General features: G+C 44.9%; 1 protein-coding gene across 7 annotated transcripts in view; it reads right to left on the reverse strand.

Annotated features, from left to right (window-relative positions):
* The window catches only part of HIF3A (hypoxia inducible factor 3 subunit alpha), a 214,309-nt gene that overhangs the window by 9,440 nt on the left and 179,170 nt on the right, over nucleotides 1-25,699 (reverse strand). For 3 of the 7 annotated variants that reach the window (XM_085625674.1, XM_085625675.1, XM_085625672.1), the window contains 13 exons: nucleotides 20,122-20,312; nucleotides 17,570-17,715; nucleotides 17,261-17,342; nucleotides 14,831-14,940; nucleotides 13,512-13,723; nucleotides 12,553-12,659; nucleotides 12,247-12,394; nucleotides 10,006-10,193; nucleotides 9,180-9,424; nucleotides 4,486-4,578; nucleotides 3,868-4,259; nucleotides 773-875; nucleotides 551-647 (listed from right to left, as the gene is read on the reverse strand). In XM_085625674.1, coding sequence (XP_085481800.1) covers nucleotides 551-647; nucleotides 773-875; nucleotides 3,868-4,259; nucleotides 4,486-4,578; nucleotides 9,180-9,424; nucleotides 10,006-10,193; nucleotides 12,247-12,394; nucleotides 12,553-12,659; nucleotides 13,512-13,723; nucleotides 14,831-14,940; nucleotides 17,261-17,342; nucleotides 17,570-17,715; nucleotides 20,122-20,312 — 2,114 coding nt within the window. Of the gene's footprint in view, nucleotides 1-550; nucleotides 648-772; nucleotides 876-3,867; nucleotides 4,260-4,485; nucleotides 4,579-9,179; nucleotides 9,425-10,005; nucleotides 10,194-12,246; nucleotides 12,395-12,552; nucleotides 12,660-13,511; nucleotides 13,724-14,830; nucleotides 14,941-17,260; nucleotides 17,343-17,569; nucleotides 17,716-20,121; nucleotides 20,336-25,699 lie in introns of all 7 variants that reach the window. The other 4 variants (XM_085625676.1, XM_085625673.1, XM_085625678.1 and 1 more) reach the window with 2 other exon arrangements.

A 25,699-nucleotide genomic window follows, 5' to 3' on the forward strand; every position in this document is an offset into this window, starting at 1 on the left:
TGATTACCCCTCTTTCAGTTTCCGCGAGCACCCCACTGCCTGTTTGGCTAACGTGGTGCTGTGTTGCTGCCTGTATGTTAGAGTCTCCCTCCCAACTCAACTACCCATAACACAGATCATCCAGGTAAATCTAGCCTCTTTTTTTCTGCTTCTAGCATAATGAAACCGTGAATCCTAACATAGGACTGGTAGGGTAATACATAAACGCAATCTAATTGCAATTAGATTACGAACACCCATCTCTCTCACCTCTTTCATCACTGTGCGAAGAGCTGTGTCCTACACCATATGAGAGCACCTCTCTATGCTTTCATGTTTGACACAACAACGCTTGCCACATAAGATCACCAGAAATATAACACTGCCAACCACACACTCCAGCATGGTGTAGCATGCTACCCATGAAAAAATGCTCTTCGGTGCCTCTCAATGGGAAATGAAGCGCTCATATAAATAATAAAAGACAGTAAAACCACGGAGTGAAAGAAACTTCAGCTTGACAACCCCGACACCCCTTGATCACTGGCCACTGATCCTACACTTTACTCACCTAGAGGCTGATTCAGCATAGACAGCCTCCTCTGTGTGAGAACTCGCTCTTGGTCATGCCTTTCCGTGTTTCTTCCGTCAGCACTCTTCAGGGACCCCTGTAATAAAGTCCTGTTAAAAGCAAACTGCTACCTTCCAAACCCTCATCAATACACACTGCCACGTTCCACAGTTAGCACAAACATCTTACACTAGGTTTTTGGGTTTATGATGTGAAACCTACCATTCTCTGGACAGACAGGTCCAAGTGGCCACACTGTGACAGACAAGGACGTTTAGGGACATCTGCCGCCTCAGATTCCACTTCCTCAGACTGCTGAAATGCCCTGAGAAACAAAACCAAAGATGGAAATTCAGTTTTGAAACAAAACTCACTGGATGCAAGCCTGGTGGGACTCTAGTAAAGTCGCCTCCTGGAAAAGAAAACACTGCTGCCCCTCCCCCTTTCCCTATTTGACTAGTTTATGAATAGGGCACCCGGTTTTCTGTTTAAACAGATTTTTACATATAAATACAGACGGAAAACAATGTTTCCTTTGTCTGTATTTATATGTAAAAACTGCAAAATACCAGAAAATGTTGCCGCGCTGCCCTGCTCCAATCCAGAGTTAACTTGTTAAAAATCAATAAGTACTGTGCTACACGGGATGACATTTGTCTTTATTATAAATAAACAATTCCAGCCACGGGTAGGTGAGGAGTGATAGTTATCCCATGCCTCTCTCAGACAGTTGTTGCAAAAGCAGGAAGAATGGGAGCAGGAAAAGAAGGCAGGAAGAGAGGAAGGAAAGCAGAAATTCAGTAAAGAAGAGACGGAGGGAGGGTTTAAGAGAGAGAGAGGGATAGGATAGGATAGCCATTTGATAAGCGCGAACGATTGCCGAAGCGTCTTGGCGCTGGTAAGTAGAGAGATACAGCCCCATCTTAACACCTGGTCACATCAAAAAGCCGTGTTTTTAACAGTTTTCTGAACATTTGATGACTGTTAGTTTCAGAGAGCCAGGAAGCTTATTCCAGAGACTGGTGGCATGAAACGAAAAGGCTCTGCCGCCCCATCTGGCTTTCCTGACACGGTTTAGCTTAAGAAGGCATTGAGATGAGGACCCAAGTGCTCGACCCGGGGAGTAGGGAGTAAAAAGCTTCTGGACCTCCTTGGCTCCCCCCCCAAACACAGCCTTGTGTACTAGGCATAGGGCCTTAAAATCTATGCGCTGCTGGACTGGGAGCCAGTGCAGTGCCTTGATTCCCTCGGCGACAGACTGATCTCTGGTAACGTCTAGCAAGAGTCTGGCTGCCGCATTCTGCAGAACTTGCAATCTCCTCATTAAGGTCTTGTTAATTCCTAATAGTAATCCATTACAATAGTCCATTCTGGACAGGACTAGCGCCACCACCACATTCCTGCGCAGATCAGGTTTGATAAAAGGGAAAATCTTCCGCAACGTCCTGACTAGATAAGAGCAGGAGGAGGCAAGATTGACATGGGCAGAAAAATTGAGCTGATTGTCAAACACCACTCCCAAGTTCTTGACCTTAGGTACGGGGCGGGGGCATTCGCCAGCCTCTGCCGGCCACCAAGAGTTATTCCACACGTGTCCCCGGCCAAACTCTATTATCTCCGTTTTCTCCGTATTGATTTTCAGACAATTTTCTCGCATCCATCTCATGATTTCTGACATGCAACTATGGAACTTAATGGCAGTGTCCTTTGCTTCTTCACCAGCAGACACAATGAGCTGGGAATCATCAGCATAGGAGATGATAGTGAAACCATGCGCCCTAATGAGCTTGGCCAAAGGGGCTACATAGATGTTGAAGAGCGTGGGAGATAAAGCAGAGTCCTGTGGCACTCCACATGGTAAGTGAAACGGGTCGGACTGTAGACCATCCCATGACAAGCTCTGCTCCCTACCCTCCAAAAAAGAAGCTAGTAGGGCCAATGCAGTCCCCTGGACACCAAACTCCTGGAGCCTTCGAATCAGCATCTTATGATTCACGGTATCGAAGGCAGCCGAGAGATCCAACATCACCAGGACTGCCTGCCCTCCCCCATCAACTATGGTACGAACATTTTCCGCTGCCATCAAAAGTGCTGACTCTGTGGAGTGCTGGGCGCGGAAACCATGCTGAGAAGAGTCGAGTAGATCATAGGACACCAAATATGCCGTCAAGGAGCGATTTAGCTCCTTCTCCAGAATCTTGGCCGCCATGGGCAAGGCGGCAATGGGCCGATAGTTTTTAGGACCAGGGAGGTCTAGTGTAGGTTTTTTTTTTTTTAGCAGCGGCTTGATTATTGCCCTCTTCCAGCTTGCGGGACAGCAACCGGACTGCAATGCTATATTAACTAGCTTAGATAACTCCTCCGCAATCACATCGGCAGCCAAATGAAAGACTGATGGCGGACAAGGATCTAAGGGTGATCCTGAATTGATTGAGAGGATTAGCCTACGAGTTTCCTCCACCGTGATCGGAGCAAACTCTGAGAACCGTAGAGCCCCTAGGGCCAGGTTCCTGGCTCTGCTCGCCCCACTCTGCACTAGGGGACATACTACTGACCTCATTGTAGATAGTCTGTACCTTCTCCTGGAAATATACCGCCAACTTTTGGCAGGTTTCCAGGTCAGGTCGGTAGGTGTTATCCTGCGGCGGTTTGGCAAGAGATGTTATAGTCTTGAAAAGCTCCTTGGCCGAATTGCCATCCTTCCTAATTTTGGTTGCAAAATAGTCACTTTTGGCTGCCACTATTGCATGCCTGTAAGCTACAAGAGGGATGAAGAAAATAATTTAGGAAGGAAGTAAAACAGATAGAAATAAACAAATAGAGAAAGATAGAAACAAAGAAAGAAAAGTGTAGGTGAAGGAAAAATAAATGTGGAAAAATACTAGCTGTAGCGTCGTCTTTTGCTTGTGGCAAAAATAAATGTGGATAAATACAGGAAAAATGCCCAAAAAATAAATATGTATAAATACAGACAGAAATGGCAAAGAAATAAATACCATAAAACCGGGAGCCCTATATATGATGCAGGAAAACACTAGTGGTGCATTTTACTGATTTAAAGTTACATTGGTGAGAGAAAGATGGATGACCACCGAAATCAATGTGGGAGGCGAACAATACTCATCAACTCCCACCAGCAAATCTTTTTCCTAGCATATCTAACAATTGTGTGACAATGTTCCTTACCCCATACAGTTTGTTTACATTTTAAAAACACAGGGAGCCAAAAATTAGAGTTAATACTTTGTTCCACTAAATTCACACTTCCGTCCAATCACCGTCCGATATCAAAAGCTGCCCAAAGTGGCCATTCTTACCTCTTCCGGTGCTTAAGCTGTGTCCCGGTGTGGCTTCCTTCCCTCGTCTCTTCTGGCACTTCAGCCTCTGTTGAATCCAACACTGCACCTTCTCTGAGGTCAAGTGGATGCAAATGAACCTCTTCTGTAGACCGAGTTATTCCAGAGGGAGCTAAACAAGTCTCACCCTCCCAACCAAAAAGGTTCTCTCTAATCTGAAAGTGATTTTGGTCTTGCTGGGTACTGGTCGTAAGTACAACTAAAGAGGCAGATAAGGTGGACTTCTGAACACAGATCTCTGGCACTCTGGCATCCTTCGTTTCCCAGGACAGTTGTCCTGCAGAGTTCAGCAAGAAATCTTCGTCCATTGAAATGTACGGGGCCAGCATCTCCAGGTCCAGTGACTCCAATTCCTGAAACAAACCAGGTTGTCACTCAAAATGTCACAAGTTTAACAGAGAAACAAAGACCCTCGGCTCTGACAAGAACTTTGCTGCCCAGAGGATATGCCATCCTCGACCTGAGACATCGACCAGACTAACAAAATCCATTGCAACCCAAGAGAAACCTTCAAGTTCTTACAGATAATGCAACTTTTCTTGGCCCTCTAACCAGAAACAGATACCCCCAGGCACTCACCTGCAGCGTCTCCTCGCTTGTACCCTCTTTGCCAGAAGCGAAGAATTTCTGAATCTCTTCCATGCCCAGAAGGCGTTTCGTCTGTGACTGTGCCTGTGGTAAGAGAGAGCATGTATTTAGATTTTAATGTCAACATAGGCAACTTAATAATTGAAATTAGTGTTCCCCAAAGTTTCAGCTCTTAGAACATTAATCAAAGCAGCAATAAGGAGGTTCAAGCTTATGGTTTAAACTTGAATTGATATTTTACCCATAATGATAAAGTTTGAAACACTTGCCACACAAGCCTATTTTAGGTCACAGTTCTGTAAAAGTTTATCTCCGCTAACAATCTTTCTGTAGATACTCGAACTGCATAATCCTCACCTTCTGAATATCCACAGGCACCAGACTGGACCTAGAAAATTCAAAGCAGTGTTCCTGCGCTCAGGCAGGTGGAGCCGTGCAACTCCGCACCTATGTCGTTCAGCTCCGATTCGGATCAACAGAGCTGCATATAAGCGTCACCCATGCCATACATGGAGCATATTAGCGAATTGAACAAACCAGTGTGCAGATTCCTAGATTGGGATCATTTTAGATGGATAAGATTGTACCAAAGAATGGGGAGGTGGAAGGGCTGAGAGGACTTTGTAGGTAGATAGAGTATCCATTGAAAAGAGAATTACCAAAGGTAAGGAACTTGTTCTTTTGATGGCTACTTCCAACTGCAGATTGCTTACCTTATGAATAGATACCATAGATATCAAAGCATTACCTCCAAAGGTGATGGGTCTGTGGAATGGCTCAGACTATTACGTCCTGCAGGACCAAACAGGCAAAATGCCCATCTCTACAGACCACACTGTCGAGGCAGCAGAGCTCTTTTTAAGAGTGCACGGATGCCCACATAGCTGTCTGACAGATATTGAGGACATGCACCTGGCGTGCCAACGCAATATATATTTTGATGAGACTTTGATTGTGAAATACGAAGGACTTGGTTTCTACTAGATTTGACGTAACTGGAACCCAGTGGTACGCTGAATGTATCATACGAATTTTGCCCTGACGAAGTTCCTTTTGGAATGAAACGCGTTGGCTGATGTTCAAATCCTAATTTTAAGAAACATTAATAAATGAATATATATTTTGGAATACATCCGGATCTCTCTCAACTTCATTCTGGTGCACCGTTCTTCAATTTTTTTAATCTCCTTATCTGGCTCTCCAGTGGAGTATAAGTGCGGCATACTCTGGACGAGATTGCACGGACAACATATTTAATTGTTTATTTAAGAAGTAGAGGTGCAGAACCTTGGTCAGCCGCAAGTTGGTTCCTTTTTTTTGCAGGAATACCGTTTGAGTTCTGAGCACCGGTTTGTCTGGGGAAAAAGTGGTATAAAGAGGCTGGACGGAGAGGGCCTAAAGTTCACCCACCAGGCATGCGAATGCTGTCGCCAACAGCAAGACTGTTTTGAAAACGGACAGACACAACATTGGTTCAAAAGGGGTACACAGCAGCAAGGTTAGGATTACATTTAAGTGCTAAAGTAGATTACAATGTGTGTTGGTGAAAACATGACACATTTATAAAAGGTTTACAACATATAGCTGGTGATTTGAGCAAGGACAGCTGCTCTTGTAAAAAGGACGAAAGAGCTAACCTGTAACTCTGTACTCAGCAAGGCCTAGCTTGGCCAAAAACAAAAACAACACACCTAACAGTTTTACCAGCGGTCTAACTGCTGGGTACCACACTACAAACTTGTCCCAATGCCCTGGTTTACAGATTTTGTTGAAAGGTGCTCAGCAGCTAGAATGACAACAACCTCAGAGGTGAAATCAAAAGAACTCCACTCCTGACACTCAATCTTCACACATGGAGGTGCAGATTGCACAGGCCCAAAGTGCATGAGTATAATGTCTAAAGGAGGCAGCTTGCATTAATGGACCTCAAGGCAAGACTAGCTGAAGAACATATTATGCTTGCCAAAGATACCCCCCTTGTTTTGAGTTCCTATCTTGTTGGAAAAGCATTACAGTTAAATCTACTGGTGGATGCTTGCACCACCAAACTCTGGGTTGGATTGGGGTACAAAATCTTGGTCGCCAGGGGCACGTCTATGGAGACGGTCAATTTGTCAGCTGAACTGAAGATTAGGTGCGAGGGGAAGGGACATGATACACTCATGAAACCAGCATTGAGGGCAAAAGAGGTTTAAGTTGTAAGTTTGTTTGAACCTCTATAGTGAGGAGGTGGAGATCAAGGACCTCAGTAGCCCTCCTGATAACAGTTTTGAAAGAATAGCCGTCTTCTGTTGCTGGTATAAGTCAGGCTCTGATCAGAGTCCAAGACAAAAAGCTGGTGCAATATGAGTGTGCATCTGTGCAGTAGAGGAATTGTATCAGAGTACAACAGGTGTATTATAGGTTGCGGCATTTCAAGATCTGGGCGTGACTGCGGCAGAGGGTGGGACGGCTGGGAGTCAGGCAACACAATAGGTTGCGGGTCCTTCTCCGGCACCAACCTTCTCCGGCACCAATGCCAATGTTCGAGGAGCGGACATGGGCTGTGGTACCCAGCCAGATGCTGATGAGGCAAACCAAAGTGCGTTCAAGGAGCCCAAATGGGACATGGGTGAACGCTATAGTGAGACCCCGAATAGGGGGGTCTATGGATCCTTGGGGCCGAAAGGTGTGCCAGTGAGAGCTGGAAGTGTGCCAAAAATGAAAAGCATTATCTCTCTAAAGACTTCAACATCAAGGATGGGCCCGGTAACTCATGGTACATCAAGACTAGAGCAGAACAGCATTGACGCAGAGATGCACAGCACTACCTGCTGGCAAACAGGAGTACTGCTTTGCATCTTTCGGATTCAGTATGGCATCTGGGTATAGTCATAATGTGAGGAATCAGCGGTTAAAAGTAGCCATCAGGAAGAAGCATTACTCTGCTGACCTGATCTAATTTTCTAATTTCTTGTCATGCAGTCCTGCCGTTTTAAGTAAAGGAGATAAGCACACGTGGGAGAATTTGAAACAAAAATATTAAGACAGATGACCTAACAACGAGCAAGCTTGATTGTACTCATCAAGGTTTTCTTACTTTTACTGAATTTGCTACCAGCATGCAATTAACACGCTAAACGACATCTATTTGGACGTGCAAAAAAATACTTAAAACACTGAATCTTTTTTCCATCACCGAGAACGCAGTTAATTCTCTACACAGGCTTCCTTACATCCGGCATACACACTAATCACACTCTACAATGATTCTTTTTATTTGTTTGTGGATGAGTTACCAATTCCTAGAAATGTAGAGCAGTATAGTTCATGTAACTTATACCAAGAGAACAGCAGACCTGTTATCTTCTTAGGAAGCCCTTGCTTGCTCAATTAAATTGGCTAAGCATACTAGAATGCATCAATACGTCCTAGTCAACAGCACTATGCTGTAGTAGTCTCTGAGTATCATTACGAAGTAAACTTTCAACTATGCCTCATTTCCTCCATGAGGTTATAAAAACTAGGGGCATGCGAAATTGGAAAATTTTCTCCAACAAAATACAGACATTCACTTAACCATGCATATTACACTACAGTACGTCTCGCAAGTAAACTTGGGGCATTCCTCACTACTTGAGTTATCAGTACTGCATTGCCTCTTGAAGCTAGAATGCTGCCCACTTCTGTGTCTCATGAGTTCCAAGATCGAATTAAAAAAGTGTGTGGCAATTGGTTCTAGTTAGCAGTCAATAAGATGAATCCCAGCAGTTGTGCCCCTTGTTGACATGTGGTTGGCACAGCGTCAGTGGTTGACTTCTCCAGAAAAGTAAAGCAAGAACTCAAATGTATGTGAACACCCTTGCTGCAAAAATACATATGGCTGAATGCCTTGGCCTCTATTTAAGTAAATGAGCCGTAACAGGCATCCACAGCTCAAGATTACGAATCCCAGGGCTTCAGACCAATTTTTGGAAGGACACAGTTGACAAAGGAAGACAGAAGGGAGAAATGAGAAACTGGGGAAAAGAGGAAGGAGAGATCGAGAATGACTAAGGAAGTAAAGAAGGGTCATCAAAACAGTATTACAACAAACAGGCAGAAAGATGTAGGGAAAGAGCTCAAGGCAGGCGAGAGAGCTGGATGTGGAGACAGATGTGCCACTGGAAATACACAGAGAAAGGAGGGGTGGAGATGTGGAAGCAATGTGTGTGAACAATATACGGGGCGATATGGAAAGGGAAGAAGAGGGAAGCTTTAGGGATGAAAGGAGAGACAAGACATAGGCAACGGAAAAGGTGACTGTGCGGAGTAGATGTGGAGGTTTGAGACAAACAAGGAGTGAAAGGAAAGAGATGGAATAATAAAATAAGTACAGTTCAAACTTTGGGATAGATAAGATTGATGGCAGACCTGGGTTATGTCATGTGTGTGCCCGAAACCTCAAACTGAATTCTTCTACTGTTGGTGCTCCCTAATCAGACCTTCCACACGCTCCCGGAGCATCCTAGAACAGCACTCAACAAACGACTGGCCTCCAGACCCTAATCCTGGCCCAGTCACTCCATCAGTGGTTTATTTCCAAAGCCATCCACTCCCTCACACACCCGTTCACACTTTTCATTCTGACAACCAGCACAACCATAACTCCATCCCCTGCCCATTCCCAGGCCCTAGCTGCTCCCTCACCACAGACTGACGTTTACCAGGGGCGTGCTGTCTGAGGTGTTTGCTGGCACAGGCGTTGAGGGCCCCAGGCCTTTTGTGGGTTTGCAGGTCTCCTCAATCAAAGGTTTTTGTGTCGCTGAAGGTCCCTTTCTGGGTTGGTCAAAAATAGGCCCCAGGAGCTCCTGGAGGTCTGGGCTGGAGAACTGGCGTGGGTCAGATTCGATGTCTTCATCACTGAGATCCGCCGGGCGCAGGAAAACCAGGAGTTTGTTCTTGCTCAACCCTGCATGGGAGACAGGCATGTCTGAGTATAGAGGCCCTTGCTCAATGTAATATGTTCCTCCTACCCTCTGTTCACCTGCTATCTAGGCAAATTTCTAGTTTAAATCTCCTTTGAGTGGAGACCGTTTTCTTTTCTTCTTATACATAGGCCACGGTTTAACTGGGATATCAACAGCTTTCCTGGCTAACAACACAATCTATAACTTGTCTTTAAATTTTGTGCACAAAGACAAATTCCCATCATCTGATGTTTTATGCTTGGTGTAAAGCACCCTTTACGCAGTAGTTCATGACCATTATGCACTTTCCTTCCTGTAGAAAATCAGGTTATCCTGCAACTTTTCTTTCTGTATATGTACCGTTCTGTAACCACTCTTGCTTTAGGGTCGGTGATACACATACTGCATGTTGATACATGTGATCCCTATTTTTCAGACTTTGCTTCCCACAATGACTGCTCTTGGATCAAAGAACCATATGTTCCTATTTCACACACTGTAACCACGTCTGAAATAAAAGCCAACTTGTCCACCGAAATGCCTCAACCAGTGAAGTAATTCTTTCGCTTTTTTAGCAACTTACCTGACTTGCAGTTGGCCAGGGCCATGATGATCTCTGCACACAGTGGCTCCACCTCTCCAGCCTGCCTAGGGTGCATGTCTGTCTCTGGAGTGAATTTGGCAAGTTCGAGTGAGCTCCCAGGGCCTGGCTGCGAGCGTTTGCCCTCAGTCTGCTCCAATGACAGGATGGTGTCCGCCCCTTGGATGGTGCTGCGGGAAGAAGCAAATATGTCCGTTTTAAAAAGTATAAAGAAAGGGCCCAATCGGAAGGAATGATACCTAAACAAAAAAACATGAGGAGAGTAAAAGACCAACGAGAATCTGCTGGGTGAGCCAACGAATGAAAATGGGGAAGATGTACTCGGGGTGAGGGAGTCCTTGGAGTGGGGATTCAGAGAAAGAGGCAGAGAGAACGAGCTGGTGATAGTCACTGAGTGACTTCTAACCAGAAGTCTTTCCCAGCAGTGCTTAAGCAATGAATCTGCAAAGGACTTGCACTGCTTCTAACTTTACCAACCACCCTGCTCTATCAATAAGAAATACGTTCTATTAGTACCTTGCAGATAAACATTCCTAATGCACTGGAGTCCCTAGTGAAGCCTCACCCTGCTGCTAACTCCCTTTACTTTTTTATTTTTTTAAAACTTTTAATTTCTCCAGACGACATATGGAATGTGACACAATGGCTGGAGATAAGTGACTTTAGCTGTCTGATCCATGAAGGGAAATGGGATGCGACAGTGAGTAGTCATGGTAATGGCACTGGAGGAAATGGTTTTGAGGGCATCCTGCTCCCACCAAAACATAAAAACAAAGCAGTTTATTTTCAAGTTTCTGAAATATTCGGCAGAGGCACCAAACAGGTATCAAGGGACCTAAAATGTAACAAGTTGGTGCTAAGTGGGTAGCAGTGGTTGCTAAGCATCAAGAACCTTATCCGAAGCAGGGTGCTCGGAGGTGGAAGCAAGGGGATCGAAGCAGCGAGAACTTTATCCGAAGCAGGGTGCTCGGAGCTGGAAGCAAGGGGATCTAAGCAGCACGAACTTTATCCGAAGCAGGGTGCTTGGAGATGGGAGCAAGGGGATCTAAGCAGCAAGAACTGTATCTGAAGCAGGGTGCTCGGAGCTGGAAGCAAGGGGATCTAAGCAGCGAGAACTGTATCCGAAGCAGGGTGCTCGGAGGTGGAAGCAAGGGGATCTAAGCAGCAAGAACTTTATCCTAAGCAGGGTGCTCGGAGATGGAAGCAAGGGAATCTAAGCAGCGAGAACTGTATCCGAAGCAGGGTGCTCGGAGGTGGAAGCAAGGGGATCTAAGCAGCAAGAACTTTATCCGAAGCAGGGTGCTCCGAGATGGAAGCAAGGGGATCTAAGCAGCGAGAACTGTATCCGAAGCAGGGTGCTCGGAGGTGGAAGCAAGGGGATCTAAGCAGCGAGAACTGTATCCTAAACAGGGTGCTTGGAGATGGAAGCAAGGGGATCTAAGCAGCAAGAACTTTATCCGAGCAGGGTGCTTGGGGCTGGATGCAAGGGAATCTAAGCAGCGAGAACTTTATCCGAAGCAGGGTGCTCGGAGCTGGAAGCAAGGGGATCTAAGCAGCGAGAACTTTATCCGAAGCAGGGTGCTCGGAGCTGGAAGCAAGGGGATCTAAGCAGAGAGAACTTTATCCGAAGCAGGGTGCTTGGAGCTGGAAGCAAGGGGATCTGAGCAACAAGACCTTTATCCGAAGCAGGGTGCTCGGAGCTGGAAGCAAGGGGATCTAAGCAGCAAGCAGGGGGCACATAGCATGCAGGAGTCACCGACCAGACAGAAGGGGATAAAAGCAGGATAAATAGCAACATGATTAAGTACATATAAAAGTTACTGGTCCATAGCAGATATTGTCAGTACAAGTGGACAGAGCAGACATACATCAGAATGCAACGTTTGGTTAGTGCCATTTGCTTAGCACACATTCTGCCACGGTCAGGCCCTCTTAGCTCAGACAGTAGTTTGGGTAGTTGCCCAACATGGTTTTGAGATGTCCTTCAGCAACTTGGGTCGGATTCCATTTATGATGGTGTGATTACGGTTCTGTGTTCCCACTCCTGATCTGAATATGTGGACCTCAGAGAAAGCATCAGGGACACAAAGCAGGTATTAGTCGCATAAAAAGCGGTATTGGGGAACACTGCCAGCAACAGTAGGTGACAGACCCAACAGGAGAACACTGCCTGCAACAGCCAAATTCGGCACCCACACAAGCCATTATCTGAGCCAAACTCACCTAAGCATGGAGTGCAGGCAGACCACGCCTTCGGGCAAGCCGCTCTTTCCAAATCCGACCGCCGTGGCTTGGGTTTGTGCCCAGAAATATCCACCATTCTTGGCCAGAAATCGGTAATACGCTGTGATTGCCTGACCTTTGCTCAGTACTGTGGGAAGAGTCCAGACAAAACCATTAGTAAGGAAACACCTTGGAATGAGAATTCTAAAGAAGCAAAAATAGATGTGGCAACTTAGAAACTAAAGGAAGGAGGACACAAGAAAAACAAATTGGGGACCAGACTCACAAATCAGGTGCCATACTCACAGCTGTGCATGCTTTTCCCAACAGAATCTGAATCCTGTGCGTGAACGTACTCGTAGAGTGTGCAGCCAATTAGATCCTCTGATGAGTATCCTGCAAGTTCTGATATCCTGGGGAGAGACGTCGGATAGCCATATGAATAACTGCCTGGATCACCCTCTTTCTTCCAAAAGCGCAACCAGCCCTGACAGCATGAAAGGCCCAATCAGCCGCACCGATTCCAGTGCCTACACTCGGAGCCGGTTATGCCCCAACCAACAATTCCCCAACCAGCAACACTGCAACTAACCCGAACAGTGTACAATAATCTAACCAGATCCAGAGGCTGCAATAGCCCAACAGACTGCACCGTCTTTTATATGTCCATCACCCACTATATAGCGGAGGCATGCAGTATGTTAACAAGCATCCGGATAATATATTTTCCGGCTAGTCTGTGGTAGGAGGCAGTGCTCTGAAAGATATCAAAGTGAAAGCACTGGTGTCTTTAGTCTTGTACATTACCCTGAGAGACCCTGCAAAATGGTAACAAGTCATCATGCAGTACAAGTGCTCCTAAGAAACACACAGCCTGTGCAGTGTGAAATCTTACACAATCATGCTATATCCCCCTACTGCTGCATGATATGTAACAGAACCAGGACACTTTGAAGCAGATCTACGACGCCAAACCGGGGGTTAAACCTGTATCCTGAACACCCTTACATTCTCAGGCATTTAAGCCAACATTTCAAACCTGTAAAGTGGGAGCTTTTGAAAACAAAATCGGAGGAATGTATTTTCCCCATTGACTTGGATTGAAGCAGGGGGAATTGTAGGCGGGAGACAGCTAAAATAAAGCCAATTTTAGCTTAAAAAATTGGAAGTGTGCAGCCTGAATCGGGTCTGTTGGCATGTATGCTTCTGGCGAGATTTGTTTTACCATGCGGCGCAAACACACCTTCACTGTGCCCTCTGCTCACCTTTCATCACAGTACGTGAACCTCATGTCCAGGGAGTGGCGGCTCAGGAAGGTCCGGCTGTCCAGAGGGTACTCAATGTGAGACGGGTGTGGAATGGCTTCACAGACCAGAACAAGGAACCTCTGTGGAGCCTCTTGGGGCCCTGGACCTGTACTGGACGCTGGCTGGATGTGAAAACGACTGGTCTTCAAATGTCCGGAGCACTGCAAGACCTAGGGCAAATACCGGGAGAGCGTCACTGGAGTGCAAAGTAACCTAAACATTGTAGCCACTTATAGAAAACCCATTAAGACACACGGTAATTAGTTACACCTCAGACTAAAGCCCTGCCCCCCCATCTATGTACTTATTCTACTATGACTCGGCTTCCACCTATACTCTAGGTTAAGCTTAGATTTGCCCTTTGCTGTTCACGTATCCTATCATGACTACATCTATATCTCAGGTTAGACTTACACCTCACGTTTGCTGCACCAAGACCCTTACATAATTCTCCTCACCCCACCCTCAGTGCCTCATGGCCCCCATGCCGGGAAACAACCTTTACAACGCAGTCATTACATTGCACTACCTTTACATACCAGTCATTACATCGCATGTCACTACAACGCAGGCATTACATCACAAGTCATTACAATGAATACCATCCAACACTTACCCTACTGTTGCACTCACTGGAGTTAGAATAGTAATTATTACCCCTATACTATCCAACACTTACCTTAAATGCGATGTAATGGTATGCATTGTAATGGCATGCATTGTAAAGGTATAATGCGATGTAATGGAATGCGTTGTAAAGGTAGTTTCTAAAAATGCGATGTAATGGCATGCGATGTAAAGGATGTTGCGTTGTAAAAACTGTGTTGTAAAGGCATGCGTTGTAAATGTAAGTATTGCAACGTCATACATTCCCCCATGACATACATGATTTTCATTGCATTTATCCCTTATGGTGTGAGAACCTTATAAGACTCGCTCCCTGCATCCCAGGCATTTTCCTTAGGAGAAAAACCTTGCTCTAATTTCAGGGCAGGATCTTGGTGTGCCAGTTCCCAGACATGATTCATCACATCCATGACCCAGATCTGTAACTCAGAGCTGGCCCTCACTGAGCCACACCCTAGGGTTCAGTCTGCACCGGTACCTGATCCTTAGTAAAAGCCTGTGTCTTGCTGTGTGCTCACTTGTACCTCAGAGATAGCTAATCCTGTCTGTGCCAAAACCCTATGACTCTTTCCACACCCACATCACAGGTTCAGCCTAGGCCCGGCCACTGCGGAGCCAGAGCCCTAGCCCTATCGTGACTCGGTCCTCACCTTCCAGCTGGCTGATTTAAGGTTAACTGTTCGGCCTTTGCTGACTAAAGTGCTCTTCATCCTGAGAGAGAAACAGTAATCTGCGCCGAGCGTCTCCTTCTGCGACAGACCTGTGGTCAAATATAGGTGACATATGAATACAGGTCCCCAACAAGTCAAACGTGATTTGCAGCACACACAAAAAAAAAAATCAAATCCATTGGGCGGCAAACATAGCTTTGCATTCAGAGCTGAGCAGTTGAGGGCAAAGGTGGAATTGTTAAAGGGCACTGTAGTGGAGAGGAAGGGCTGAACGGGGGCAGAGACTTGAAGCTTCTTCTCTACAAAGTGATGATCCCTCAGAGGTGAGCAAAGGCCTGAAGCCTAGTGCAGATGTACATGAAAGAACTGGGAGAAAAACTGGAACCCTTGTAGGTTATCATTCCGAAGACCATAGGCATGGAGCTTGCAGAGAGAAGCAATGATTGGAGGAGAAAGAGAAAGAGAAAGAATGTATGTATGTATGTATGTATGTATATATATATATATATATATATATATATATATATATATATATATATATATATATATATATATATATATATATATATATATATATATATATATATATATATATATCGTGCAGAGCAGAGCATTAGAGCACCTCCCTGTATGTACACAGGATTAACAACTCACATGGGTTCAGGAGTTATTGAAACATTTAGGTCATGTAACTTTTCTGCAACTGGACTGAATTAGACTGAGGTGCCAAACCAGGCACTAATGCTGCGAGTATCAATCATGTCTCTCACTCCTTGACATCAACATAGAACAGGATGCACGTTTCATCATAAACCTCTCCTCGGATGAGAGGATGGGCACACTGAATGAGACCTGGCAACCCTGGAGAAATGTGGTCTGTGCAGTGCCTTGACACTGGTGCCATCTTCAGTGGAGAAATGGGTGGAGGCATACAAAGGATTAGCTGCTCTGAATACCCGAAGGAGACTACGTAATTCTTAAGAATACCTGAGGACTCATGACAGAGAAGTGAACTATCCAAGACTAAAAACTATGACTGATACCTTAAGCAAATTCATTGGATATTGATATGATTTAGACATCAGTAACCACAAAAGATTCGGAAAGAGGACACTTATTTTTGAGCTGGGACAGATGAAAGGGTTGAGGACTTATTCTGTGGAGATATCTATCACTTGGGATTTGAATGAGTCAAGTGGACTTACTCCATCTTAGGTGTCCAGCCTGACTGATGAGTGGAAACCACAAAAGCTCTAGATCCTCAATCCCAAAAATAGTTTTAAAAAAAATAGAAAAACACATGAAATCTTCCTTAGTCTCGTGCCCTGCTCTCGGCGCACAGGTAACTAATATCAACCGAAGTGCATGGGGGATGAATGCTTCCGCAGGCTGTTGTCTTACTCAGACAGCAAGCATTGCATACACGCCTTATGACGGTCAAATCAACATGTTCTGTAAGGAAAAATTACAGACCTTGAAAATTGTTTTTTTTTTCAATGATTAACAGCCAAGGAGGAAATCTGTGAAAAAAGAGAAACAATTTGGGCCAGCCTAATAAAACTGGGAATCTAAAATGTGACATTATTAAATATACTTTTCAGCTAGTTTCCTCCTTTTATCGAGCGTTATTCTAACGCACACAGATGTCTCTTTACTATACTTGACTGTTTTATCTTCAGGGGAGCTGTAAGCACATAATATCTGGCTTCTTTTGAGGTTAATTCAAATGCTATGTAATGTACTGTCCATAAAACTGATTTTGCCTGGTCACATATTAAAGTTAGCAGTCTCCAACTGCAACATAAGACTAATGTTGTTCTGATTATTTTTGCTTATCTCCACTGGATAACGCCTTTTTGAAAAACTGATTTCACTTGACTATTCACCAAGTATTATAAGTGTAATACTAGATTACACACTAGCTACCCGGTCTATTTGAAGAAGCATTGTGTTGAACAATAGATAACGTCCGTTTTCCTCGAGTAACAAAATAATGTAGCATAGTGACAACGGGCCACACCTTTCGATTTTCCAGATTGCCTGTACACTAATCAGGATTCAGAATAAGGTCATAGATAACTACCCCCTGGGAACAGCCATCTCTATTTACAATCAGTTATGTTAGTTCTCAAAGGGACTCAGGGTTGCCTTGAGGCGTTTCAGGCCAAGTGCCATCTTAACAGCATGTGCTAGGAGAAACACAGTATGGATGGAGATTACAGAGGTTATGCCTCTGAAGAGGACAACTGGTAGGGGTGCAAGAAAGGAAGTGTGCCAACCCCTCAATAGGGAATATCCCTGCCAAGTAAAGCATAAGTGAGTGCCACAGGTATACATCCAGCACGCAAGGCTTAGACATATACAACCCAGCAGACACACAATGAATGTATTGCTGGTAAAAGTACTCACCCCGCGTGCTTAACAGGTCCTGTAGCTCGTCTTGGTCGCATGGATGGATGAAGTCATAGACACTCTGTCCAATCAGCTCCAGCTGTAGGAGAAACGAGGGTGTAGGAGAGGGCATCCGAAATTAAACACAATGTCAGGAGTAACCCACATCTGTATGAAAACATCTAAATCAGTTGCCAGTATATTGCCCTCTGCTCTTTTAGCCACTAATCTATATCCTGTGCCCCTGATAACTCTGCTGTAGGATTCTGCAACATAGCTCCTCCCCCAAGTGTTTTGTTATGCCCCTTACATGCCCTCGTTTCTTACTTGGCCAAGCCCCAGGTGCTTGTCCACGTTATCCGACAGGAAGATCATATCTCCATCCTCACTCAGGACCATAAGAAACCCATCCAAGGATCGCAGCGGGCAGCCTTCCAGTTGTATATCCATTTCTGTAGAATCGGTCCACTCCACTAGAAAGGGGAGACATTCTTATTAGTAAACACAGACCGACACACCTGTACCCAGATGTTCATACTTTCCCAGTCACCCCCAGTACAGCTTCACCATGCACAAGACTCCCTACTGCACAGCAGTTTACGCCAGGGACGTTTTAAGGCATGAGCAAAGTGGGCTCTGGCCCAGGGCCCCAGCCTTTCAGGGGACCCCCTGATAGAGCCAGCTCCGTTCTGCAGGGAGTCTTGCCCTGATGACCTTGAATAATTCTCAAACAGATTGTGTAAAATACTGTTTCCCTTTAATTTATTTTTAATGTGAATGGTGTGTGAAAGTCTATTACAGACATTCTGCAGAGAAATGTTTTTGTTTCATGCAACATCCATAAGAAGATTCTTTTAGAACGAAACAGGACCTCACATACAAGAAATGGCAGGGTGTCCGAGATTATTTGCAGTAATATTAGAATTACAATATTGAAAACACACGTCACTATCCCTGAATATTAGATGTAACAACTTTAGAATTTGGAGGAGTGCACCTGCTCACTGACAATGACCTGGCCAAAGACCGCATGAAAGAACTGAAATTGGATCATAAATTCAAAGCTATTTCGAACAGGGGTCCCAAAAATGCATTCGGCCCCAGGCCCCCAAAATCCTTAGGATGTCCCTGGTTTAAGCCACTTAGTTGAAGTTGTACCATATACTAACTAAGGCATAACAAGTCACTCCTGTCAGACTATTAGATTGATCCACACACAGAGTACAAGGCAGCCTAGACTAGTGCATCTGTAGAGGATGGCATATGCTTCTCTCTTGGACCTATAATCTTTCCACTCTCCCGGCATACTATCTCCACACATTATCACAGGGAGTTCGCAGCTTGTGAAACATTGGTAATGACAGCCTGGTTCAGGACCTCTTGCAATATGTTAACTTGCACTTTCTGTGCAGTTCGTACTTCTACCTTGAAATGTGCACCATTTCAAGTACTATTCAATTATAAATGTTATATCGGATATATCGCTTAAGGACTACAATGATCATATTCCCATAATCACCCACCAGCACCCGCTTTCTACTGAACGCGGTCTGCTAAAAGGCGAGTCGCCCTGGATTTTAAAAGCAAATGATGTGACAGACGTACTTCCCTTCCAAATAAGTTTTGACAAGTTCTTTGGTTTGCCTCTGATGTTTTGCAGTATCGACAAAAAGCTAAATGCTTGTTATTGATTCTGTGTAGCATTGGCATAGTAAAGGGAAAAAATGTCAAGTAGAGGCAGTTGTGTCATTTCCTTGGGGCATGCATTTGTGATGACGTATGTGCCTGCCTGTAGGATGACTTATGCACACGCATGCATCACCACGCACCTAGGGAATGACACAGTTACCATTTTTTTATATTTACAGATTCAAAATGGTTGGCTTGGTAAATTAAAAAAATGCGATTTTAGTGGTGCAAGAAGACTTTTCGCAGAGCGGAATGGCACACACTCAACAAAAATGTAAATAAAATAGAAAATATGGACTGCGACTGATTTGCGGAGCAATGAAGAAGTGGGTAGTGGGGAAACAATGGGGGGTGGACTGCAGGCGAAGGAGCAAAGGAGGCCCTTAAGGCTGGGTCCTGGGAGGTCTCTAAAGAACATAGAAGTCCGAGAGAGCTGTGGAAAGCAATGGTCGAGCTTGAGAAGAGGACTGGGGGAGCAGTACAGAGCGGGGCATGAGCAGTGTTTGGGGGATGAGCAGTGTTTGGGAGGAAAGCAGTACAAGAGGGAGTGAGCTATAAAACATCTTTGCTGGGAGAGCTGAAAGAAAATGAAAAAGTAGTTCCCTGAATGGGAACAGTGGAAGGATACAAGTCAGCCATAAAAGTATTGCAGAGAAGCTATACTTCAGGGCAGAAATAAACACAAGAGGAGGAAGGAAAGCCATCGACTAATCAAGAAGCAAATGAGTGACAAGAAAGACAACCAATGGACAGGTTCTAAGCCCACTGTAAGGTCCAAAAGAGGCATTCGCCTACAGACAGCTAACCACAGTCTGACAGGCGAGACCAAAAAACGATGATTACTTGTGGAAAAAACTCCTTTCATGCAACTCAACTCTAAACATGTTCTTTACTGATGTGGCATGAAGCAGGAAAAACATCAGAAGTGTTAGGAAAACTTAGCAAGAAGTTCAGCACTGGATAAGCATGGCAGGAGAGCTACATAACAAGACTCATATGTTAGTGGTGGACGAGAACCCCAGCATGAGGTTTAGAAGAGGAACAGACAACCCCTTAACTAGAAACTAGATATGCTTGGTCAGGCTCTGGAGTTGTCAAAGACAAGTCGAATCTGGAGAGGAAGCCCAACCCTTCATAATACACCATGAGTAAAATCAGGAACTTGAATCCGCCATGCTTCCAAAACCCACCTGCTGCAAGAAGCCGCTGCATTTTTAAATGACTGAGAGCCAGTCTCATTATCGAAGCTTTGTCCAAGTGGGTTCTGATATTGTGGGCCACGGGCAGGGCATGAGCTAGGTCATAGAACACCTCCGTCTCCTGGCCACGGCGGCTTCGAGCAGCATTGCGTGACTTCTCTTTCCGGAGTTCCATTATGGACCTGCAAAGGCCATGGAAAACAATCTGTTAACCACAGAGGAAAAAACGTACAACAGTTAGCAAACTCCATGTGAGAGGCCTCAGCTCATTGTAAGCTCACTACTTATGGTAAATGCCCTGCTGCCATTTATACTTACACTACATACTTTCCTGCAAGCAGCTCCCAGGATAACTGTGCAAATGCATTAAAAACTCACAAACAACGTACCACATCTGCCTTTGTGTCCCCCTGACAAGTTATCCACATAATCTGCCAGGGCTGCATGACCCATACTTACTCAGGGCATGAGACCATGGCCCACAAAAACTATGATTCCTTTGAGAAAAAAGGAACTCTGAAAACTGAAATGTGAGGATCTATACAAAATCCACCCCATAACCAGGTTTAATATTATTGCAGGCACAGAACTGGATAGGAACAGGCAAGAGACTGCCCTAGGTGGTCGAGAGTTGACTCCAGCAGAAACTATTCTCGAGAAAGACTCCATATGGAAAGGGACCTACTGATACTATCAAACCTTAGATATGACCTCATCCCAACTGTTATATGGCAAAGTGGGAAGAAGAAGTAGAATCAGGCCAGGAGGATTGGGAAGAGAATTTAGACGAGAGGAGCAAAATTCTCTAGTTCTACAAAGTACAAAGAGAACGGATATAAAGTCTGGCCATGTGGTACTTGACCCCGAACACGTTTAGGGCCACTGACACACAGGAGTAAGTGTCAAATAGGGGAGGGGGACAATGGTGGCTTGGTTCCGGGGTCCAACCTTATTGGACATCTCTGTTGCTTCTCATAACTCTTACCGCTTGCTCCGATTATAAAATTGTAGGGGCTACTAAGGGAGTATAGGATATATCCTATTGCACTCTCGATCGGGAAAACTGATTGTGCACTTAGTTGGCCAGGAGGCTGGCCCAAGCTCAAGGCAACACACCCACCACCACTGGGTATATTGTGGGCAAAAATGTTACATATTTATCAATGGAGAAATTGACTGCAATAATAGCAAACATGAATCATTGGATCGAAAGGTCATGGACGTTATTCAAAACACAGATAAGAACCAATTAGGAAGGTGAGAAATGGGAAGCTATGCCCCCCGACTTGCTAAGGAAGGGGCAGTTGCACAGCATGTTCGATCTTCCGAATAATTTGAAACAGAAGTTGAAATGTTTTAGGGGGCTGGGTGGGCCTTCTTATCGAGTCATGCAATGTTTACTTCTCTCAGAATGTCCTTACTCGCTCCTCAACTCGACACAGAAAGTTTCGAGCAACTCTCTAAATGTAAAGACAAATCCAGTCTATGTTAGTGATACTCAGTATGGCCCGGGGGTCGCTTGCTGCCCTTCTGACCTTCTCATGAGACCCCCTGCTAAGATAGTACCAGGCTGCTGCTTACTTGAGAGAGCACTAACATGCAGAAATATCTTAAATGAACATGCAAGTGTCCCAAGGTGCGGCAGAGGGCTAGCGATTCAGATGGGAAACAACCTTTACATCGTGGTCATTAGAGCACGATGCCATTACAACACGGTCGTTACAACGACCGCGTTGTTACCACGAATTGCCATTACTACGCAAGTCATTACATCGACTTGCAGTAGATGGCCCTCTAACATAAGTAATAGTACAATTTACTATTCCAACACCTTCCCTACTGTTGTGTAGGCTGGAGTTGGAATTGTAAATTATACATTCCTATTGTTACGGTGCCATCTACTGCAAGTCGATGTAATGACTTGCGTAATAATGGCATTGCGTGTTAACAACGCGGTCGTTGTAACAACCGCATTGTGAAGACACACGATGTAATGACTCGCGTAGTAACTAGTCATATTCAATTCAGATACAGCATAACACAGTATTGGCAAATCTATGACTCTTCTAGAGACTAGGGGCATAATGTAGGAGGCAGCATGGAATGAAACTCTCAAAATAACTCCATGGCTCACTTTCCACACCACTTTTGCTTCCCCTATGTCCACTTTAACCCCAGTCTCTTAACCAGCCCCCTGCACCCCCCCCCCCCCCCCTCACTGCAAAGCCCTACTAACACCCTGCTGGCTTCCACGCAGCTCTCAGGCACACCACAGACCAAACTTTGCTGCCCTCACAAAAATGTGAGTACCCATGGTCTAGTGTCACCTGCCCCACCCCTCAAACTCCCAGATGGAAGCTTCTCTTATTTCACTGTCTCTTTTCTAAGTAGAACCTTGCTCCACTGTGTTCAGTGCTTATTGTTTTGTTTATGATGCTAAATTTAAATAAAGTGTTAACAAAAACCTTACAAACGAAACAAGATCAGAATACACTTAAACACAAAACACGTCACTACAGAGTCTTCAAAAACACAAGAGGCAAAGCTGTACATGTGAAAATGTGGGCATCGCCTATGGAATTTGACAGAGTGCGAAAACAACCAAACTAAGCATGCCTCTACCTTTTAAAACAAGGGAAATCTTAAGCTTTGTAATGTATACAGCCATTAAGATGTACTGGGGCAGGATCTAAAGAGGTCTAGACAATTTAAAAGACACCTAAATGGCTAAAATAGGTCAAGACTCAAAAGAATGGTCATTATGCTTCATAAACTAGGCATGGCGGTGGCCAATTCACGTCCAAGTAAATGGAGTTCTCTCTTGCTGAGAGCAAATGTAACTCGCAACATGGCGGCCTTGCTTCAGCTTTCTATAAATACCACAGGATTGTTTAACCTTGCTTGGTGCATAGTGTGCATGCGATTAAAACTGAAACATAGAGATTACAACCTAGGTGTGATCTCCCACAGGTCTAGGAGCAGCTGGTTTGCCCTTCATCAATATGGTAGAGTGTTGTGCACTGCAGGCATTTGTGCAACACAGGTTTCTACCCACATTATAGTTATGTAGCAGACTAGGTGAGACCCAAGCGCTTTTGTCCTGTACGAGTAGCATACACTTATGCCCACTCGCATCCTGATACATGAAAAATATGCAGCTCTGCAACCCCATCATGTGACCTGTATAAATAGGACAGCTTCACAGCAAGAAGACCTGTCTTAGCAGCATTTCACTGGGAGCCCCAAGACTATCCCGTGACCACCCCAACAACACCACATTTGTAATGTGGGTGTCTGGACAAGGGTCAGGCTGGGCCTAGATACCTAAATGTTTTGGATACGGTATTCTAGTCCACCTCTGACTCTGCAGTATAACTTGAATGTTTGGGGTGGGGGGGGGGGTGTTGTGTGAACATTAGATTAATATTTAAACTGATTGTCTCTGGTCGTGCTGAACAGTTTGATGGAGAGTTATAATTCACCCAGCATGGTGCCAAAAGTCTTTGCTGATTACTCTTACTTTAGATGATTAACATGCCTCAACAGTTAGAACGTGTTCGAGGTGCGCGAGCCAACAATTTAACAGGGGCGAGCCAAGGGTCTGGCTCGGGTCTTAGAGCCTGTGCACCAGCAGAGTCCTGCAAATATAGGTTATGTAAATCATACAAGATCATCCAATTTAAGCAAGGAAGCTACAATTTGTCTAGGTGTTCTGGTTTCACTCTGTACAAATCAACCAGTAAATGGGTATCTATTTGTTTTTTCCTGTGCTAAGGCTTTGGTTTTACCTCGTACTAAATTCTTCTGCAGTTTTTAAAATAAAGCGCAAATTCGACCGCAAGGTATTGGAGCGCGTTACATGAGCACCAGTTACATTACTCAAGGTCACATAAATGACTTGCATGCACAGGGAGATTAAGTGATTTGCCAAGAATTACATGATGTTGAGCCGACCATGAACTCGAAGTGCTTCCCATGTTTCATAGACGGCAGCTCTTTAACGCCACATCCGGGTAGAGGGAGGCACATGAAAGCTCGGCTTGTTATGGGCTCAAGGTTCCAACAGGACCTCGAGCTGAGCCAGACATCAGGCTCCAGCTTTCCATGGCTCGTCCACCTCTAGAAAACCATGTGCACTTGGTGTCACAAGCTGTTTGAGGTGTCTGGTCCGTCTTTGTCTAGGAGAGTAAACCCCCTTGAAAACTATGCTGGACGTCAAAACGAGGTAACTCTTTGCACAAAGGTCCCCCAAAGCTGGAAAATGTGCCAAATGTATCCTAAAGGCATCCCAACCAAAGCACCAGCAAACTGAACATTCGATGGCAGCTGCAGCTTTGGCAGAAAAGATTAAACCTAGCAGCACAATATACCAAGCATTTGCAATGCAATAAGTCTTGTCTCGCATTTGCGAGAGTTTAAGCTATTGGCATTGTAAATGACAATGCCTTTTATTTATCTGTTTTGATAATTAAACGCTTAAATAAAAGGCCTTGTCATTTACAATGCCAATAGCTCAAACTCTTGTAAATGCGGGACCGGTTTCATTTTTAAAAAGTGGCCGCCATTGTACTGGGCTGCTTGGAAAGTGAAGTGTGTATGGCACGCTGAATATTGCAAGAAAGCATGTCGTGCATGCAGTAGGAGAAACTCATTAAATGAAATAGTACTTCTAGACTAAATAAGACATATCGTGTAACAGGAGTAAAAGGGCCAGTCCTCATGGGAGGTTACAAATGAAGACAAGGCGGTACTAAGGAGGGACTAACAAGCCTATTAACGAATGAGAAGCCAGCATTTACAAAGGACAATGACACAAGCCAATAAGAAATATGGGCGGGGCTTCAAGACCATACTTGAATACAGCATGGCTTGCAGAGCAGCGCATGCGCTGCCCAGGCTCAACCTAAAAGGAACTGCTTGAGTAGCGAACAACCTTATTCCTAAGTCCCCACAAAGCACCCACCTGGAGCAGTGCACATCACAAAGCACACCCTGTCTGGCAGGGCAGGGGTGCCGCTAATGGACCATGCATGCACTAACACCACTGCCTGCTGCTGCACTTATGGAGTGCTGAAAGCCATGTTCCAGCAATGCCAAGCAGGCCCTATGAAAGCGGTCCATTAATGCTGTAACCCCTATGGTGGGAGCATAGCACTGCTGCATGCAACATCAGAGGCACCCTATGGTTGCATTCAATGAAAGCCAAAACACCAGACCCATTTATTGGAACTATAAGTTTGAAATAAATGAAACGCTGCTTGATAATGTGATACGTTATTTTCTTCAACCAAAACCCTTCGTGATCGTGTTTTACGCACGAACCAATGCAGTGAACTTTTTGGCACTCATTGCCCCCCTCCACCGCCCCTTTAAACATCCCAAACCTCCTCCTACTGCATTGAGCTCCCAAAAAAACTCACCATTTTTTAGACCCTTCTCTCTTCTATCCCTCCACTATCCTTTTCAATCCAACTAACAGACTAACATGTCCACAGCTCAAATGAATTTCCTATAATAATTACCCACTAATAACTTTTGGGGTTCTGGAGTAGCGTTCTACACCCCCCCC

Source organism: Triturus cristatus, chromosome 9 (genome assembly GCF_964204655.1).
Source record: "Triturus cristatus chromosome 9, aTriCri1.1, whole genome shotgun sequence".
Taxonomy (NCBI): domain Eukaryota; kingdom Metazoa; phylum Chordata; class Amphibia; order Caudata; family Salamandridae; genus Triturus; species Triturus cristatus.